This window comes from Lutjanus erythropterus, chromosome 1 (genome assembly GCF_056507025.1).
Source record: "Lutjanus erythropterus isolate fLutEry1 chromosome 1, fLutEry1.hap2, whole genome shotgun sequence".
Lineage (NCBI taxonomy): Eukaryota > Metazoa > Chordata > Actinopteri > Lutjaniformes > Lutjanidae > Lutjanus > Lutjanus erythropterus.
Window position 1 is genome coordinate 2331161 of NC_139317.1, and position 21138 is coordinate 2352298.

At 38.4% G+C, this 21138-nt stretch overlaps 1 protein-coding gene across 5 annotated transcripts in view; it reads left to right on the forward strand.

The window, feature by feature from the left end:
* The first annotated feature begins 2797 nt into the window (after window positions 1–2797).
* Window positions 2798–21138, forward strand: part of LOC146332464 (uncharacterized) — a 46694-nt gene continuing 28353 nt past the window's right edge. For all 5 annotated transcript variants that reach the window (XM_084717208.1, XM_084716873.1, XM_084717118.1 and 2 more), the window contains exons 1-14: window positions 2798–2931; window positions 5815–5874; window positions 9004–9162; window positions 10764–10901; window positions 11125–11238; window positions 12949–13104; window positions 13352–13531; window positions 13674–13796; window positions 14914–15027; window positions 15185–15491; window positions 16143–16258; window positions 16542–16659; window positions 16820–16911; window positions 17003–17153. In XM_084717208.1, the coding sequence (XP_084573334.1) occupies window positions 5830–5874; window positions 9004–9162; window positions 10764–10901; window positions 11125–11238; window positions 12949–13104; window positions 13352–13531; window positions 13674–13796; window positions 14914–15027; window positions 15185–15491; window positions 16143–16258; window positions 16542–16659; window positions 16820–16911; window positions 17003–17153 (1813 nt within the window). In that variant the 5' untranslated portion in view covers window positions 2798–2931; window positions 5815–5829. The remainder of the gene's footprint in view (window positions 2932–5814; window positions 5875–9003; window positions 9163–10763; window positions 10902–11124; window positions 11239–12948; window positions 13105–13351; window positions 13532–13673; window positions 13797–14913; window positions 15028–15184; window positions 15492–16142; window positions 16259–16541; window positions 16660–16819; window positions 16912–17002; window positions 17154–21138) is intronic.

Below are 21138 nucleotides of genomic sequence, written 5' to 3' on the forward strand. Positions count from 1 at the left end.
GTTCCAGAGGCTCAGTCATTTTCAGCTGGTTGCTCTCAGTTATAATCGCAGTGTGTGCATCTGTTAGAGTGCACCCAGGACTTCATGTAATAATAATAATGAGACAGTTGATCAGTTTACTGCTCTTTAATGCAACAGTGCATCTGGGTATGGTTCTGACATACAAACAGTACAATAAAGGTATTAATAACAGCTCACTCACTCATCATAGCAATAGCTACAGATATCCAATATCTGATATTCCTACACACAATCTAATGGAAACATAAACCTAACAGCCATCTATCTTTTACAGTGGGCTGGTATAATACAGGATTTCACCACAGGAAAATTAAATAATCATGAGGAAAACTCTGTATCATTAGAAAGATCATCTTCATGAATTACAGGCAGTAAGGAACTGTAAGATGTGCTGATATAAACATAACAGGGGTATTATCTGCCATTCACACTCACAGCATCATAACAGTGCAATGACAGCACATATGGTAAGAAAATATCTCATCTTACTTTTCTCTGGGTGCACACAAACAGTAAATCAACTGTGACCTAAACTACACTCCACCTGAACTTAAACCGACAATGAAAACTGTGTCATTAATGCTGAAACTGCAGCTGTTCTGCTCACATAAACTCTACTGAGCTGAGACTGCGGCCGCACTCCAAACAAATGCACTAGTCCAGTTATATCTTCAGAACAAGCATACTTTCTCAGTTTATTTCTGACTATACAAGTGAAATGCAGTGCTACACAAAACATTATCGTTTAAATATAAGAAGTGTGTGTATATATATGTATATATACACACATGTACTTAAACTAATTTAATTGTGATTGCAGTTCACAAAAGTTAGACTAACTTGTTTACTTGAGTGTGCAAAACTAATATCAACACTTAATGTATCTATAAAGACACTGTGCTCTTTGTTGATGGTGTTGGCCAGATAACTAACTACAAAAGGTAATACTGTGAACTGAACACCCTTCATCTCAACCCCCCACCCAGTTTCTCGTCAGATCTGCACCAAGGTAGTCGCTGACTATTTTTTTTCTCATTTTGAACTTAGAATGGCGAGTTTGCCAAAAGGTGAGGAATTTACATAAAGTGGTCAGCAAGTACATAAACCTCTACGAGACAGCACAAAATTATTTACTCATCAAATCAGTGTAGCAAACACAAGAATCACAGTCATGCTGACAAAAATGGCCACTGCTGTTGAAACTATGTCCATCTGCAGCTGGGCGTGTCCAGTCATCTGTCAGAGTAAGGTAATTTGCCAAGAGGCGGAGTGATCTGCAGCTGTCTGAACGTTGAAAAAAGCCACACAGCAGCAGAAGAAGCAGATCCTTCACCGGAATCTTGGCTTAAAAGAAGTCCACTGAAAATGTTCAAAAAGAAGCCAAAGGTAACTGAGTATTCCAATACTGTGATACTGATTGGCATCTGAGCAAAATATAATGTAGCTGGCACAAGTAGTGTGCAGGCTACCTGACTGGCACTGTGAGGCTAGTGGGTAGATTTACAGAGAGTGAGAGGAGGAGTGGGAGCCTCGTTTAAAAGTTAATTTTTGTCCCTGGACCCTTTGCTGCTGCAGCCCTGTTCTGCACCATGAAGGTATTGTTGCACCACTGAGCACTGCCTCACTTTAGTTATAAGTTACACTTTAGGATAAATATCTGAAATAAAGCAATTTTCACATGTATAGAGGCATTTTTGTCATGTTTCAGAATAACTACAGTAGTTACCCTATAATATGCAGCTGCGTCACAGAAACAGACTAACAATTAGACTCAAATTATTTCTTTCTTTATGTATTTCTTCTTCTCCACTAAAAGTGTTTGTGCAGGAAAAACTGACAAAAAATTCCCAAAATTGGCAGGTGGGTTACATATTCCACCAACTACTCAGGGAACAAAAAAGAGACTCACTGACCTCAAGGAAATCAAGTTTTAGCAATTATCTTTCAATTAATCTTTCAAATCATGAGCATCTGGTCTTCTGGCCCCCTTAAAACCTGCTTGCAGGTCTTGTTTCCTTTGTTGTTCTTGTTTTTCCTTGTTTATTTAAATTTTTATGAATGAATTTTACATTTGGAAGCAGTAAGCTGCACATGTGAAAATAATTTTGGAAAAATAAAAAGCAAAAAAATAAATTATGTATATATATATATATATATATATATATATATATATATATATATATATATATATGTTGGTAAATAAACAATGAAAAAAGGGTTAAGAATCTGACATTTCTCATTTTAGTGCATAAAAAAAAATTATGTTCATATTAAAATTGATGGTTTGTACAATGTTTATACAATTTTCCACCAGTGTGTTGACATTTTATGCTTGTGATTGTATTATATAAAAGACAGAATGAAAGAGAAATTAAATAAAAATAATATACATTCATTGTATTCTTAAATCAAAATCAACCCTTTTGTCTGACATTGACCACCTGGAGTCTTAATATCCAAAGCAAAGTGATCCATACAAGGCATGGCTGTATTTAAAGAGAACAAGGTACAAGGCTTTTGCGAACCCGGAATTGACACGGAAATACTATCTTGGTGTTTGTTTCCTCTTTGAAGGAGCAGCACAGGTTCTGCTTCGGAGAATAAAACATATAATGAGCTGGACTTCTCCTCTAACAGCTCTGAACATATCCATGACCATCATACACATTATGTTTTTTTTTTATAGCCGATGATCATGAAATAAATCCGTAGATGGTTTCCTCCAGGACCTGTCAACGTAACAGACTTGCGCATGCGCAGGTTCCTCCCAGTTGTCTGTTGACAAACGTGACCAATGCGTATCACTGTCCCGTCTGCAATTCCGTCGCTAAGTGGAATAAAATGTAATTCAGCAGCATTTTATCGACGCTGAGAGGTTTCAGGTGGATTCTTCATGAAGCTGTGAATCCGGTAATCACTTCAAATCAAATATTTAACGGCTGCAAATCGCCTGACGGAGCTAATTCATCAAATGGATAGTCGATGCTAGCTGCTTTAGCATGTAGCTACAGAGCGAGATAAAGTTAGCTAGCTGGATTAATGTTTGCTAAAACTGGTGTTTGATTAGATAACTGGTCGACTTCCAGAGGGCCACCCCAACCCCCGAGGCCTTCAGCTGGGACAAGTCTGAAGCCTGTACGGGTTAAATAGGCCGTAGGACGTGAAGATGCAAGCTAGTATCTAAGCTAACAGTTAGCTAATGTCAAAAGCTCGGCTTCCCACGGCCAACTTTTAGTGAGTCTGGTCTGTTAGCAGTCAGGTGTTTTAAATGGGAAATTTCTCCTGCTCAGTCATTCAGTAACGTTTCTGCTCTTTAAGTGTCTTGAAAGCTGCGATTATCCTCAGAACTGCCACTACTGACCTAACAAGATGGTTATTTGTGTAACAATTCAATTCAAATTAATACTGTTTAACACTATTAATTTAATACTATTTAATACTGTGCAATATCAATAATTTAGTAGTGCAGTGAACTGGCTACACTGACTGACATTACACTGACGTTACTGCATTTATTTATTTATACTGTGCATCAAACCAACCTATACTCGTTATTATAATATTTGCATCCTTGCACACTGGGGCTGCACGATTAATTGAAATTTTATCGAAATGGCAATATGGCTTTCTGTATTTTCAAATAGCGGGAAGTGCAATATTTGTTTTTTATATTAATGAATGCCTTGAGGCAGAGATGTCCTTTACTACAAATCAGACTATATAGACTTAAAAAAGAGATTTTCATTTGGTACAGATTTCTGCAAAAAAAAAAAAAAAAAAGAAAGAAAAAAAAGATCATCATAGTCATTTTGACATGTTTTTCAATCGGAATAGTTATAATGATGTAAAAATGATCATTTCCTCTATTATGGTAAATCATATCACAATTGCAATATCAGTCAGAATAGCTGCAATTACATTCATTTATATTTTTACACCTTATTTCTATTCATCTGTAGTGTATATAGTAATATAATGCACGTATTTTTTAGCTTGTATTTTACATATTTAATTTCCATTCTCACATTCTCTATATGCTTATTGATACTTCTACTCTTGAATGGGAGCAACAAACAGTTCCTCCTCCAGGATCAGTAAAGTATTTCTGATTCTGAGACAGAGTCGCATGTCGAATGTTTTTATCAATAGCTTCATTATCTTTCATTGAGCCTTTCTTTAACTGTAATCTGACCATCTCAACATATTCCTCGTAGTAGCATATAGTAAGTGGAATTTGTTAGTAAACCATATTTTAGTCACCGTCAGAGAATTGGTTCTACATCCCATTTTGCACCTGTTCTTTTTGCCTCTTGTTCATTAAAAATTAGTAAATTGATCTTGTGTTTTTTGTGGATAAAACTTGATGGATGCTGTAGCTCAGGGAAGATATCAGATAGCCTCTTAGGTTGTGTTGTCCCTCTCTGGTATGCGAGAGAGAACCAGTTTGACCTGATTTTCCCCTGCGTCACACGGGGCTGGACTGTTCAGCTGAATGAGTCTGGCTGATCATCCTGCACCCTGTCGTTGTACTCAACAGGCCTCAAGTCGTGGCCAGTTTGTTCGTGCTCTAGTTATGACAAGTACCAAGAGCCACACCTGTCAGTGTGTTGCTGAAATGGAGCCTGCAAGCAGCTGTAAAGTGATTATGATTCTGTTTGATTCTCTGTTTGGCCCACATCCCAACATTCACTTTTCTGACTCGGCCTCCCTCCGGCTTGCTGGTCAGGTTCCCTGATGATCAACTGTACTCCTTAGTCCATTATCTGATATTCTAGGATGCTCCTACTGTTAATAATTTAAGAATGTCAGTAGTCTTGTGTTTCCTGCAGCTTTATGAGAGCTGACCTGCTCATTCATTTACATACAGTATCAGTCCTGCTCTTTGAAGGTTCAACTTCCCTCTGTATTATTATATGTAAACTATAGTTAAATTATATATGTTGATTGTGAGTTAGATTCTTACTGTCTGGTTGGTAAGGCTGCACAATTAATCACAAAATGATCAAAATTGCAATATGGCTAATTGCAAAACCCTTCAATTTTTTGGTTAAGGAAAATGTGTGACAAAAAGCATTATAATGGAGTACTGTAGTGCCGCACAGATCATGTGACCTGCAAATCTTGTTCTTTAGATTTAAGAGAACATGTTTGCTTGATTCAGACCTGTAAAAAGTCGCATCATTTTCTCATAATTTTAATTTTAACAATTTTTCGAAATTTTATGGAAAGTACAACTTTCAAATAGCAGGATGCACAGTACTTGTTAAAGGTGAAGTGTGTCAAAATACCATTTTAAATTAAATACTGTGGAGCTGCAGAGGTCTCCTGGCCAACACATCGTTCTTTAGACTTAAGAAAACATATTTGTTTAGTACAGATCCCTGAAAAAATAAAACACCATAATCATTTTAATGTGTTTTTCAGTGAAAATGAGAATGTTGATGTTAAAAATTTTCCTTTCCACTAATATTACAAATCATGTCACAGTTGCAGTATCAGTCAAAATAATTGGAATTAGATATCTCTTTGTTCAGCTCTAATTTTAATAGTTAGTTTAGTAGTAGTTTGCCATATTGTGCAGCTGTTTGATTTTGATTTTGATGACATTAAGATCCTGCTAGCTTCAATGATGATGAATAGTAAATAATGATTTGTTTGGTTGGAAAGGGTTATTTCCTAAACATGAATATAACAGGAAACCGGGAAACTGGGAAACTGGGAAACTGGCACACAGGCAGGAGAAAAGACCACTTTTCTAGATAGTGAATAATGTATTTACTCTGTGTTTTATAGGTCTAAACTGAAACCATGCTGAAATGGTTTTCCGGGGAGGAGGGAGAGCCGGGCGCTGCAGTAAGTACACATGCTTATTTTCCTTTGCTTGAATGGTCACATTGTAAATGTGTGTCAGGTGGCTGCTGACCCTTGTAAATCAAGTGTTGTTCATGGTTTCTGGAATTCAAATAAAGCCACGTGTGCATAGACTGTGTAAGAGAAGTGGACTTCTGGCTTCTGTGTCCACTGGTTTCACAAAGAAGTCTGATTGTATGTAAACTTATGAGAAAATGAGTTTATTTCTTACTTGATTTATGACCTCAGTGAACAGTTTCCTGGTGAGTTCATGATGTCAGTTGCTGCTTTAGAGTCTTCTTCAATACAGCATAATGTTCATTTTTTAAATTATGGTACTTTTTAGAGTAAAATAGACAATAAAGCAGGATATGCTTTAGGCTCATTCGAAATGAGCAGCACCTTGCTTGGAAAGTAGACAAGAGCAGGCAGCTGCAGCAGGAGGTGAAGAAAAAAGGCTGCAGTCAATTTGGACAGTTTCCAGCAGCCTTCAGGGAACACACAGGAAGTGACAAAAGTAATTACATCCTATTAGATTATCTATAGGCTACCTGAGGGGTATTCCATCAAGGATGATAAATATATCTGCATTTAAGTGAAAAAGCCCGCTTTGAATTAACTTCAACTTCCACTCAAGGCAATATAGTCTAGTCTTATTATTACTATTATTATTTCTCTCAAAATAATCATAATATCACTTTTTTTTACCATGTTGTGCAGCCCTTTTTAAAACTGTAGTACACCAACCAATGGGTGACATCATGTGGGCTACGTCCACTTCACTTATACAGTCAATGGTTGTGGTTCTGCTATCAGCAATAGCTAATCCAGCAATTAGACATCTACATTTATAATGATCTTATATTTTGTGTATGAATTAAATGTCTCACAACTTCACAACAACTAAAAACACTGGATGTAATAATTCAAGACCTGATAAAACTTGACTTGCACTGAAACTGAGGTGGACTGGATAGAGATATTAGTCTGTGTGTCTTAAGTTACAACAAACTTCAAAATATTCTTACATTTGTACATGCCACAGAGTGAAGTTAATCAGTACTGACAACATTTCTCAGACAGAAGTCATTTTAGTGAATCACTTCGTCTTATCTTGTGCAGCCTTATTATTACTAGCAGTTTAATTGGCTCAGAGGAACCCCAGTGAAGGCTTTGCAGCGTGTTTCATGTGCAGATACACTGGAATTAGGGAGACTGCTGAGCACAGGGCTTTGACTCAGACAGTCAGAGCTCACACTTCCTGTGAGAGGGGGACCACTGCTCCAGCTTAAATCCCCCCCACCCTATTTACTCTACAGCCTACATGCTTATCTCAACATTCGGTCTTACTAGGAATGCAATAATGCTAAAATTATTCAAAAGCATTAAATAATATATAATATCTTATCCAATCAGAGGTGGTACAAGAGCAGCTGTTGGACTTTACTTCACTTATGTTCTGTTTAATTGCTTCTCACGGTTCCGTCCTGTTGTTCCTCCTGACCGGCCTGATCCACTGAACTGGTATTCTGACTTTTACTGACCTCATTAGATGGGTCAGTGAAGGCCTTATCAGTCACACATAACTGATCTATAGTAAATACACATTTTTTTGTCACTCTCTTCTAAAATTCTAACAGCACAGATTTATAAACTCCCTAGACCCATATCATTAAAATTTCTACAGGTTTTTTACAGAATGTTGCTATAGGAACATCTGATCTTCGTTTGTGTTTGCAGCTTTGTGTTTCCTTGCAAAAGGTGCAACTAATGATTATGTTTATTAATGATTAATCTGCTGATTATGTTCTAGATTAATGATTTTGTCTAAAAAATGCTGGAAAATAGTGAAATATGTCCATCTCAGTTACTGAAAGTCCAAGGTGATGTCTGTAAGTTTCTTGTTTTGTCAGTCCAATAATCGAATATCAATCAATTATTACATTAATTGCGAACAAGTCTGATAATCTATTTATTGGTTTGGGGAATTTTCCAAGAACAAACAGTCAGAATTTTCAGATTCCAGCTTCTTAAACATGAATATTTTCTGTTTTCTTTACTTCTTTATGACAGTTTACTGAATATATTTGGGGTGTGGACAAAAAGAGACGTTTTCATGATGTCATTTATGATGTCATTTTGGGCTCCAGAAAAAACATTTTTCACCATTTTCTAACATTTTATGGACCAAACAACAAATTAATCAAGAAAATGATTGACAGATTAATGTACAGTGAAAGTATTCATTAGTTGCAGCTAGGCCTGGGCAATATATAGCTGAAAAACCTATCACCATGGTGAAGTTTCGTATCAGCTGATATCAATAATTATTGATCATGTAGATTGTGACTGATGACATGTGGTATAATCCAAGGGGTGGAGGTGGTTAACGTGTTAAAACGAGTTTGTTGGATTATCGCTGGGTGATAATGACAAAATCAAATATCATATCAAAATCAAACGTGGAGCACACAATAATTATTTTCATTATCAATCAATCTGTCGATCATTGTCTCCACTTATCGAGTAGTTGTTTTGTCCATAATATAACAGAAAATGTTGATCAGTGTTTCCCAACGTCCAAGATGGTGTCTGCAAATGTCTAATTCTGCTCACAACCCAAAAATATTCATCTTACAGGACTAAAGAAACCAGAAAATATTTATATTTAAGCTGTTCTTTCTTAAAAAAAATGACTCAAAACAATTAATCGATTATCAGAATAATTAGTGATTAATTTAATAATTGATTAATAAGGAAGTAGTCAGTTAATCGTTGTAGCTCTAATATTTACACGCTTATCCCATATCATGATATAACGATCCAAAATCTATCATGATATCTAGTCTCATATCACGCTAGGATATAATATCGTTATATTGTATAGTTATAGTTGTAGCCCTGTTCTGCAGTCTTCTGTCCAAGTACTCCTCAGTCTCATACACACTTTAACACACACACTGGCAGAACTCTCCAGATGAAATATCATTTGGCTCATTCTCAGATGGCTCTCTGAACAGTTATACTCTTTCTAACACCAGGTGTGTTGGTTTGTTGTTGAGCCAGAATGTGCATTCAGTTCAGCGTCTTTTTCGTGGTCTGTAGTCCACCGTCTCTCTCCTCTCTCTGCAGGGCCCAGGCTCTCCCCGAGGTGCTGCTGCTGCTGGTGGAGAGATCGCTGTGGAGGAAATGGCGGAGCGGCTCGCCCAAACCGAGCAGCTCGTCGCCCAGCTGAAGGAGATGATCCGGGAGAAAGATACAGCACTTCGCTCCAAAGATGACCAACTTAAGGTGAGGACAATTTTCACATCTTGCGACACATGACATTAAAAATTAATCTGTGGAGAACTTTTAGTATTATAACAGTCAAATGAATATTGCAGAGTGCCCTTGTTGTACAGGATACATGTTATTTATGTGCATAGGGCCCTTGACTAAACCATGACACAAAATATGCATAAAGTGCACTCTTTCTGACCCTTGCTGTCAAAATATTGGTTCTAAAACAGGAACTGAAAGCACTTTGAGGCCAGGCACAGTGGTTCTTGTGGGTTTTAATTCCTCATATTTGGTTGTAAATCTCTGTTTACTTGAGTCACTGTGTATTTATAAGAACTTCCGTGTGTCATAACAGGACATGGATATTGTAATGTAACTTTCCCTGTACTAAATGCAATCATGTGTGCTGTTGGGCCTCTTTGTATGTGACTGAGCCAGGCACAGTTGGTCATATGAGTTATTCTGGAATATTTTGTAATGCTGCTGCAGGGGCTGCTCCTGTTAGTCACTGACTGAGATCATTCAGTAAAAAAAATCCCGGATCTAGTTAACTATTAAACTCCCGAGTCAAAGTCTACCACACTATAATAAAGACAGGAATGTGAGATTAGACGAACAGGAACCTCCACTCCTCTACAGGCCATCGTCACACTAATAGTAATATCTTGCATTTTCTCAAATGTTTTAATAAGGACAGCTTCTGCAGTAATTGTACCTAAACACAAATGAATGAATGAAACCTTTATGGCCTCTAGGGCAGGGGTCTGCAACCTGATGTCCTGGAGCTGCATGTGGCTCTTTTGCTCCCCTCCAGTGACTCCCTGGAACTTTGACAAAATAATATGGAAATGAATAAATGTTTATTTTTATACATTTTAATTTCTGTTTATTAATGCTAAAGTGATTCTTTCATCCTCCAATTGTAAAAATGTGTAGCGTATATCTGATATTCTTTCAATTTTTTTTTTATTTTGTCAGCTAAAATGTGCGTCATAGTCATGTCTACGGTTCAGCACCTTTTTCTTTAAATTTTACTGGTGGCTAGTCTTAAGTTGGGCTGAAATGAACAATTATGTCATTGTCGATTAATAGGTTGATTATTTTTTCAATTTTATCGATTAGTTGCTTGGTCTCTAAAATGTCAAAAAATGGTGACAAATGTTGATCAGTGTTTCCCAAAGCCTGACATGACATCCTCAAATGTCTTGCTAACTTTGGTCCGGATCAAACTGAAAAGTCTGAAAGTCCGGACCAAACAAGGTTGGTGTGAAAACGGCCTTAGATTATATCTTTGCCATGAAAATGAAAAGGTTTGACAACCCTGTCCAGTTTCTTCTTGTTTTGTACAGACAGTGCTAACTCAGAACACTGAATACAAAAGGTCAGACATGGTTGAGCTTTTACAGACAGCATTGGTGTTAGCACGCCATGTCTGTTGGCTGTCAATAATAGTGGGCAGGTACTTTTACTCCTGTACCCTTTCAGTAGTTTATTCTGAAATCAGTGGTAATTTCTTTCATTTTCTTTGTGTTTAAAAATCATTGAATTATCTGAACATCACTTGTAGAAGTGGTTAATATCAGAAGGTCAAAAACTTATTTTCCGTGACTCAGGTGGAGAAGGAGTCATGCGAGGCCAAATTGTCGAAGCTGCGTCTCCAGAACAAGGCCAAGGTGACCTCCCTCACCACACAGCTGGAGGAGCTGAAGAAACAGCAGGGAGGTCAGGGCACGCCAACACACAGCAAAAAGGTATGGACACACACATGTGAACAACGACAAGTATTGCATTGATTTAAACCTTATTTTAATCCTAATTCTTACTCAGATTTAAGCAGTAAGCAGTCTTTACCACTAGAGGGCACAAATGCTCCAATGCAAAGTCACTGTTACACACAACACGTTTCTGGTGTTCTGGTAAATGTTGTCCAGTGTGTGCATGACTTAATAGCATTATGTTTTTAATTCCCTGTAGGGGTCATCAGAGGGAGGAGATCAAGCCAGTCGGGGTAAGATTGTCTTGCTGAAGAAGAAAGTTGAGGAACTTGAACAGCAGCTTACACAAAGAGTGGAAGAACTGGAAAACAAGGTGATGAAAACAAATTCATTCTCATCCTAGGCCACATTTAAGTGATATCATAGAGATGGACTGCATGGCTATTGGTGGATGATCAATTATTGTCCTTACAAACAAACCATCCAGCTTCCTGTGTTGTTAGTTAAATCCACTTAATGGGTTGATGGGGTTGACCATAGGTCTGTGACTTCTGTGATCTTCTGTTCTCTGTGATGGTTGACGAATTAGAGCACCAGGCTAACATTAGAGCGTGTGTTTACATTTCTGATCTGCTGCTATGTTACGAAGCGTCCAGACCTCTCAGATGTTCTGGTTCAGGTCTGCTTACTGTCACCAGAGTCAGAACTAAACATGGAGGTGCAGCATTCAGTGTTTATGCTGGACATACCTGCAACAAACAGCCGGAGTACCAGTGTAGGAAGCTAAGCAATGTACTGCTGTGGACAGGGTCAACAGCAACACACATTTTAGACACAAAAAAACAAAAAAACAAAAAAACAACAATATTAGTTTAAGTGTGCTTTATACTAAGAGCTTTTTTTGACAGTAATTCTACCTCACAGGACACAGGAGTTTCTGGTCTGCCACTGCCTCGATTTGTTTATTACTGTACTATCTGGATGACCTTCATCAGGTATGAGTAGACCTGATGAAGGTTGTCCACACTGAAACATCGGATATTTTAATAAATCAGCAGAAAGTGAGACAGTGTGCTGGAGTCTTTCTAGTTTTCTTTAGGTTGAATCTTCCTCTGACGCACCTGTCATACATTCAGGTGTGCAGAGATCCTTTATGATTCTGTAAATTACTGTTTTTTCAAAGGAGTGCTTTTCGAATTAAATTAATTAATTAAATTAAACTAACAACATGACAAAAACTAATTCTGCAGACCTATCAACACAATGGGCGATACATACTTATTAAGTTGCTAAGTTACAAACTCGCTCCTCAACTGTTGTCCTCACTTGAACCCACTGTGTCTTCATTATCCCCTGGCAGCTCTATTCTCAAACCCCCAGGTGCTGTATTTCCTGTCAGCTGGCTTCCACTGATCTAAGAGACTGGATCCCATAGGAACGCTAACTGAGCTAACTTGCTAATGGCAGCTACAGCACAGTTCTGCAAGTCACCATTAAAAGAAGAAGAGTTCTTTTAATGGTGACTTGCTACCAGGTGGAGCATTATCACAGTTAGCAGCAGGGCGCTGGAAAAAAGGGCTGTGTTGTAACCGTCCCCTGGGCCAAATGGTAAAGCACAGCTCCTGAATGGAAATTGAGGCGCGTGTTCTGCAACAAACGAACAAACAAATAAATGAAAACGTGGTCGAGACTAATGGTTTAGTTGACTGTTAGGGGGAAGACTTAATTTTTTTTTAGGTGTCTAAAATATATGTATTGCTTAGCTTCCTTCACCGGTTCTCCTGCTGCAATCCACTGTAAGTAATACACTGACTATGGACAAGTACCTCATACAACCCCACTTCAGATAATCTGAACTATCCCTTTAATGTCTTAATTCTTTATGTCTTATGTGAAGGACTTTGAATTACTTTGTTGTTGAAGGTGCTGCACCATTAAACTTGTCTTTCCTTTTTCTAATGTGTCAGTGTTTGTAAGGTTAATGGACTGAGGTGGACAGGTTTAAATTTACAGAGTGAGAAGCAAACAGGCTTTGAAATCTGTTTTCATTTCTCTGATGAAAATCATCACTCATTTCCAATAGAGGAAGGAGGTCGAGTCACAGCGGCAGCGAGGCGAGGAAATGGACGCTATGCTGACGGAGAAGGACAGGAAGCTGGCAGAGAAAGAGGCCTATATTGTCCACCTGCAAACAGCACTGGCAGGAGATCAGCCCATCACGCCCGTACCACAACAAAAGGTCACCCAGCTGATAAGAATGTGGTGTGAACATCATCTTGCCACACTTTTAATCAATACTGACTGACTGACTGCAAACATTCTCACATCTTGAGTTTAGTACAGAAAAAAATAACACCAGTATTCTGAGGCATTCATATATTAAGTTGAACCCAAAACACATTGATGCATTTGTATTGCACACCCCTGCTCTTTTTTCAGTTACTGATCCACTCACTGATGCCCGTCTGTGCTATATACTCCTTCAGGTGACAGAGGACAGCGGGGCGATGCAGGAGCTGCAGCTGCTGGTGCAGAGTCTGACCAGGAAGGTGGGAGAGTCAGAGGAGCGCTACAGTTTGCTGCAGGAGCAGGCGGACAGCCTCAAAGAGCTGCTAAACTCTGAGAAGGAGCAGTACAGTCAGAAGGAGAGCATGTACAAACAGAACGTAGGTTTTTCAAAGCAGTTGCTGTGTCTTTTCCAAATGCATACCAGCAAAATTGCAGAACTCGACACAGTTGTTTGTATTTGTCATGACAAGTGTTACTCTCTTATGTCTTCTGATGCACTCCGTGTTTTTATTTTTCCAGATCCAGACATTCAAAGACATCATTATTCAGAAAGATAACCAGCTGATGGAGATCAACCAGATGCATGAACAGGAGCTCTTCAAGTTAGCAGCAAAGTCTGATGCCAGTTCAGACTTAGAGCAGGTAGTGACAACACTTACTTCAAAATTTTTCAAAGTTCAGTTCAGCCTTTATTTATAGTCAAGAGACTGAGGGGCAACCCTCGTTTTTTACAATCACAGTCAGTCAGAGACTATCACAACTACTACAAGAACAGGAAAAACAACAACAACAAATAGGTATGTTAATGGAGAAAAAGGCAGCAACACGGTTAGCTTATAAAAAGCCACAAAATTTTTCTTTTAGGGAAGATCAAAAGCTAATCTAATCTGTGTGACTGTATTGATGTTTAGGCAGTGGGTTGTGGATATAAAAAGTTTGCTGGCTAATGTGAAACGCTATGGATCATAAGATTAACAAATTTTCATTGCTGCAGCTGCTTAAAAAATCATGATGTGATTAAAAAAAGCAGGCAAAGGACACAATTAGGGATGAAATCATGATGCATAGTTTCTAACATCTTTGCATCAGTAAAATCAACTTTATTTATAAATAAGCAACACATTCTTCCAAAATTTTATAAATCAGATTTTTGGTAACACTTGACAAGATGCATTCAATTGGCAAAATATGCCGTGTGGCTATAAAACACACAGGCAGCACAACTAAATTAACATTTGTGGACATTTGTCGTAGGAAATCATGAGTTAAATTTAATGTGCAAAGTGTTTTGATGCTCAGGAGCCTGCAACTGGCAGTAACAGTTTATCTTTTCACATTTGAAGGTAGTTTGGAGGCAATGCAAGAGCTGTTTGTGAAAGGACTGGTTTACGGCAATGTCCACGCCTGGTTTTATTTTATCTTTTGTCAGAGACTTTTTGTTTGGAGATGGCTGTTAGTGAATTGGCCAAGTGCTTTTTAGAGGTCAAAAAGAAATGGCATGAATGAGATGCTTACTTAGTTGCACTACAAGAGAAAAATCAAACTTCGTTCCATACTGAATTGTATAGAATCATGTTCTTTTGCATTGTGTTGTATTACATCGTGTCACATCGAATCACATTGTGTTATATCAATTTGTTTCAAATCACACAGTTCACCCCAAAATCCAAAATATAGACATATATATAGAGAGAGATCATTGGTATCATTGAGATGTGTATTGCATCTCCTATTAAACACATTTTTGTCTCATCTTTAGCTTCTGAAGGCTCTGAAGCAGAAGCTTCATGAGAAGGAGGAGGTGCTGCTGGGAAAAACTCAGGTCATCGATGTTCTCCAGGGAGAGGTGGATGGGAGGGACCAACAGATAAAGGTTAGGAACAACATCTCTCTAAACTTTCTCCTCCTTTTCGTGTATATTTTGTGATAACATGCTCGATTTAAAGATGTTTAAGGACAGCATTCTCCTTTGATATATGTAATAGCCATTCAATAAATCCCTCCCTCTGCTTTGTATTTTCTCCCCACAGGAGCTTACAGAGCGACTGCGCCGGCTACAAGTGGAACGAGAGAGCCTGGAATCCAAGATGGAGGCAGAGAAGCACGTGATGCGAGCACAACTTCGTGACCTGATGGAAAAACAGCGGGCAGAGGTGCAGCGAATGACCGAGCAGCATCAGACACAGATGGCCCAAACACAGCAGGAACTCCTGGGGCAGCTGGAGGAGCTGAGGAGGGCCTCGGCAGCAGCACCACCTGCTGGTCAGGAGTCAGCCCCAGGTGGTGGAAACACGCCCGTCGATTCAGCCTCTGTCCAAAGGATCGCTGAGCTGGAAGGTTTGTCGTTCTTTATTTTGAAAATTCAGTCTCACTGTTCCAGAAGTAGCACAGAAGAAAAATGGTGGTTAGCTGGATTTTGACTCTGCATACATGTATTTCTTTAAGTGAAAATGTTTGACAGTACCTTATAGCCTTTCATCAGAAAATATTCCAATTAACCAGATCAGTTAAAATTGAAAATTCAATTACATTTAATGCTCACATACACCCAAAATTGTTGTGTTTTTAACTCCCTATGAGCGAGAAGAGTAAAGATATCACAATGAAACTTAGTCAGTTGATCACTGACATTAAGGCATTTTTCTGTATTGATTTGAATTTAATGTTTAAATAAAAAATCAAAATGCATATTTAATGCTAAATTCTGGTGAATTTAGGAGAAATTTACAGACCCAAATGTGTGTTTTGGGTGGTTTCTTTCCACTAGTCTGAAAGAAGAAATGTTATAGAAGAAAAATAGTGCAAAAAAAATCTCGAAATTGACCAGTGCATGAAAAAATGTATGTTTTTCCCGTATTAAAATAAGGAGCCCTGTTTGTACATTTACATCTGTGGGATCTCTACAGAAACCATGTTTTTCTGCCTGTAACCTTAAATGTCACCATTTCATTTATTTAATTTCACTTTCTCTCTCCTCATGTTTTGCAGCCCAAGCAAAGCAGAAAACAGATGAAGCGAGCAGATCGGAGGCCAAGTTCCTTAAAATGAAAGCGTGGTCTAAATCTCGGATCAGACAATTGGAGGACGAGTTGAAGAAAAGCCAGGTGAGATGATGAAATGTTAGATTTAATTTTCAAAATTGTTTGGTTATGTTCCTTTTTATAGATGTTCTGTTTTTATTTCCAGATATTTACGTAGCATCAAAAGGGCACTTTTTTTTTTTTTACCAAAATAAATTACATGGAACTTTTGAACCTTCTGATCTTCTACAGCATTCCAACTTATTTTCCAGAGTTGAAATATCAAACACATCAAAATGCAGGAAAAACAAGGAGGCAAGGTAAAATATAAGACCTATTTAAAAGACGTTCACTTTGCCCCCTTTAGGCTGGAGGTGCACCTCCAGACTTGACTGCCCTGCGGAGTCGTATCACAGAACTGGAGGAGGAGAGAGAGGAGAACCTCTGGAAGGTGGAGCAATACGAGGAGCTCAAAGCAAAGAACGGTAAAAATCAAACCTGAGTCAAATGTAGCAGAAACACCAGAACACCCTATTTTCTTTTTAAATTTTATTGCTCTGCCATACATCTTAAATTCACTAAAATTCTAGTTTTATCTGTAATTTCTTCAGTAGTTCTCATTGTGTGTTTTATGTTTTCTTCTAGACATGCTGGAGGCTAAGCTGGTGGTTTATGAGGAGCAACAGAGGACACTACAAGCAGACCTGGAGCAGTTCACCAAGAGGGCTGCCTCTCAGGTCAGGGATCCAGTTTGTTTTCTGCATGTTCCTGCTTTTAGTGCACAGTCACTGTTGGTCTCCTCTAACTCTCGGCTCCCTCTGGTCACAGGCCAGTGAGTCAGGCAGTGCTGACGACACACAGAGCCAGGTGCTGGAGTGGCAGGAGATGGTAGCTGAGGCTGTCAGCGCCAGGGACCGGGCCAAAGAGGAGAAGGCTGCCATGGCGCTCCGCATCAGCCACATGGAGGAGGAGAGAGAGGGTAAGGCTGTCACTGGAGGATGACACAAACTCATTTCACTGGCAAATTGTCTGAATGAAAGTGGAATCAACAGGCTCAGCTGTTGTTTATCAGCATGAATGATCACCAGGAGGAACTGTTGGGTTCAGAATTCAATGAAAATCCTGGTGCCTCATTCATGTTGTAATGTGTGATAATCACAGTTGGATGTTGATATTTCCTGAGTTCACATACTCGCCTAATGCACACCTAATCTGCTTAGAAAATCTCACACTTCCAATACTTAGCAAGTTTTATTTATGGTAAAAAAAAACGTTAGGTATGTGATCAAGACTCTTCCTTCTGAAACCTGCAACAAAATAATGCAGGAATGCAGCACATGCTACAAACTTCAGGGAGTTTCTAAATGTTTTCTTTGATTCACCCTAATTTCAGTTTGTGTCTAAATCTCATATATAACCCAACTTTACATTATCAGTTATTCTGTCATTGCAGCAGATCAGTTCATGAATTTGATAACCCTTTTGCAAATTATGAGTTGAAAGTATTTTAACAAGAAACTAGTAGTGTTTGAACCAGTAACATCAGTTTTTACCAGCAAAAGTGATAAAACAGCAACACAGAAATCTAAATATTTCTTGTTATTTATTATTTAATTTATTTACTTAATTTATTTACTTATTTGACAATGACAGAAGAAATACATCAACAAGAAAAATAAAAGAAGCAAATTGTGCAGGTGAGATAAAAAAAAAAGATACATGTTTATAGAAGGAACAAAAAGACATGTAATCTAAAGAAAAGTGTTAGACGGGGTTCTCCTCAGAACATCTTAACAGAGTGGTGGTGGTGGTGATGTTGTTTCAGATGGTTTCCTTTTGATCCATGGCCCTGTCAGTGACTGGCATTAATATGTCTATAATCTCTACTCATGGATTAACAATCTCACGAGGCGAACTCTTTGACGCACTCTGAGCTTTGTCACCAGTTCAGTTCCCCTAAAATATCTTCTCCTGTTGTTTTTATGAGTTACAGTTTCATGCACCTCTGACGCTGGTAGAGATTAGTTTTCCTAATCAGTGTAGTGTGGCGCCATAAATTACGAAGGATACATGAGTCTGAAATATCATATTGATTGTCATTAATTTGTTTATTTTTATGTGAAAGCTGTAGTCCTGGCTTCTACAAATAATTTTAATTAACTACAAGCTAATAAAGCAGAACTTGCTGGGAAATTATTGCATGCTTTAGAATAATTTCTGTTTGTATGCAGCTTTAATAAATTAGCAATCTGTAACGATCACCAGATTATCACTACCCATCCTAGAGGTCAAATACTTTGTAAGAAGTCAGTCAGTTGGGATCTTCTCCTGCATGTTCTGAGACATTTGGCTAATTAGGACTGATGTGCAGACCCCATGACTGTTACTCCTCCCAGCATTCAGTTGATTCCAGTACAATTTAGCTCTAACACACAGCACCAGTGAACAGATAAGGACCTGAAACTGGTAGCTGAAGTGTATGTAGTCTAATACAACAACGGCCCTGCAATACATTTTATGATAGTAATGATATAATAATTTTGTTGCTCTAGAAGGGTGTTGGTTCAGCTTTATAGTCATCCTAATACTGATTATTATAACATAACATCTGCTGCATGTCAGTCTGTTCTGGAAGAGGGATCCCTCCTCTGTTGCTCCTCCTGAGATTTCAGCCATTTTTCTTCTTTTCAGGGGAGTTTTCCTTTTTTTTAAATCAAGGGTCTGAGAATACAGGGTGTCTGTATTATAAAGTCTCTTGAGGCTCATTTGTGATGTTGGGGTTATATAAATGAAACTGGCTTGACTTTGGAAGCTGTAGTTTCTGGTGCTGTTTAATTATACTGTGAGGTGTTTTTATTATAGTCTATCTTAACTGACATCAATACAGTGGAGGAAGCATTAGAAACACCTCTGTGTGCAATAAAATTCAATAAATCTAATCAGCTGGGAGTGTAAATTTTCAGTTTGTACAAATCCTTGAAAGTTTGGAAAATGCTTAATTTTAAATGTTATGTTTTCAAGGTAAGGAATATGCTTGAATTTTCAATACACTCTTTGCAAAATACTAGATTTTCATCAACACAGTCACTTGTGTAAACCAGAAATCTTTTAATGTTTGAAATGAAACGATCCCATCATCATATTTGTCATTCATAGCTAAGATAAGTCCCCTGTTGATCCGTCACTCTGGAAGTTAGCTAGCATGAAGTAAATGTTGATCAATGTTGAAGAGCTGAGAAAATAAACTAAGAAACAATATATATAGATTGCTGTGGATATAAAAGAATTTTCAATTGTATTATCTTAACAATTTAGATGTACTGATAAAAATCTGGACATTTTTGCTTCAGGTACCTTGAAAGTGCTTGAATTTTTCTCTTAAAAGCTTTACAGACCCTGAATTTCAGTTCATTTCATAACTCCTTTTATTTTGGTCCAACACCCTACCACCACCTCCAACAACAACACAACACCACCATGTTTTGTAGCAGAGAGATTTGAGTGTGTTAACTGTTTACCACATGTCCTCTGTTGTCTGACTGAACATTACTTTCTTTGTCTTAATTTTTTCCCCCCCTTATTGTCCTCACCGTTGTTAATGGCGAGCCTTTGGTTCACCCTGTGCTGCCTCCCATCTCGTGGACCTCCGCCCCCTCCCACTCTCCCCCTCCAGCCCCTGCTCCAGGGATGGGAGCAGCCACACAGAACAGTTTCCCATCAGTTTTGTGCATGCAGGCTCCTCCAAACCTCCGGTGCAGCTCGTGCTCCCTGTACTGCCTGCAGCTCCCCCTGAATTTCTCCTTTGCTGGGGTGAGATACAGGCAGTACAGTGACCAGCTACACTTTAGAGTCTGCCATTATGTTTCTCCTTTCTTCCCCTCTGTTCTTCCTTTTTTCCATTCCTTCATCCCTTTCTGTTCTTCTGTCCGACTGTTTCTTCTTCCCGTCCTTTGATTTCTGGTGTGGCCACATGATAATAATAACACCCCGGTATCAAATACAATCAAACAACATTGTAATTTTTCTTTTGTGGTGGGATGGTTTGATTTGCACTAACTCTGGGAAGAGGACTAATGTGTGTAACCCTTCAAAGTTGTGAGTTTGTGTGCCTCATGTGGCATCAGAAACTACACACACACAATAACATTGTGTGGGGGAAAGTTCTGCTTTTTTGAAGTGGGTTTGTATGAGATAGTTATCTATAGCCAGTCTTTTACCCGCAGTAGATGGCGGTCATTATGTCCACAGTTCGAAGATGCAGCAGGACTACTGCTTTAGAAAGCAAAGCAGTATACTGCTGTGGACAGGGTCAGCAGCAAAACATATTTCAGTGAGTTGTTAGTGAGTTTGTTTGCATTATTGTGTGACTTGTGAAAACACAGAAGACACACAACAGCTCAAACAGACTCACAGCTGAGGCAGTGGTAGACCAGCAACTCCTGTGTACTGCAAACTAAAATTGATTTTGCTGATGGTGTTTGGAGGTTATGAAGAGAGCAACACTGGGCTTATGTAACTGTGTTTACTGTTGGAAAAGGCTGTCTGATGGTAAAGTTAAGAGGTGGAAATATTCTAAATCTAGTATAAACTTAAACACTTGATATTGATTCTTTTTTTAGGAGGCTAAAATACATTTTGCTGCTGACCCTGTCCACAGCAGTACATTGCTTAGCTTCCTACACCAGTACTCCTCCTGCTTCTCCAAACTGTGGGCGTGTCGACCTCCATGTACTGTAGGTAATAGACTGACTTGTGGATAACTACCTCTTCCAAAACCACTCCAAAAAATCTTAAATATCCCTAAAATAAAGACTCTCTCTATAGGCTAATAGTACAAAGGTAGTCAAGGAGTAATATTCATCCTATAAGAATCGTTTCAGTCACAAATTGCAGTTATTCCTCTAGACACCCAGCTGTTTTATAAAGAGTAATACACAAAATATATTCTTCATTAAGTAAAGCTC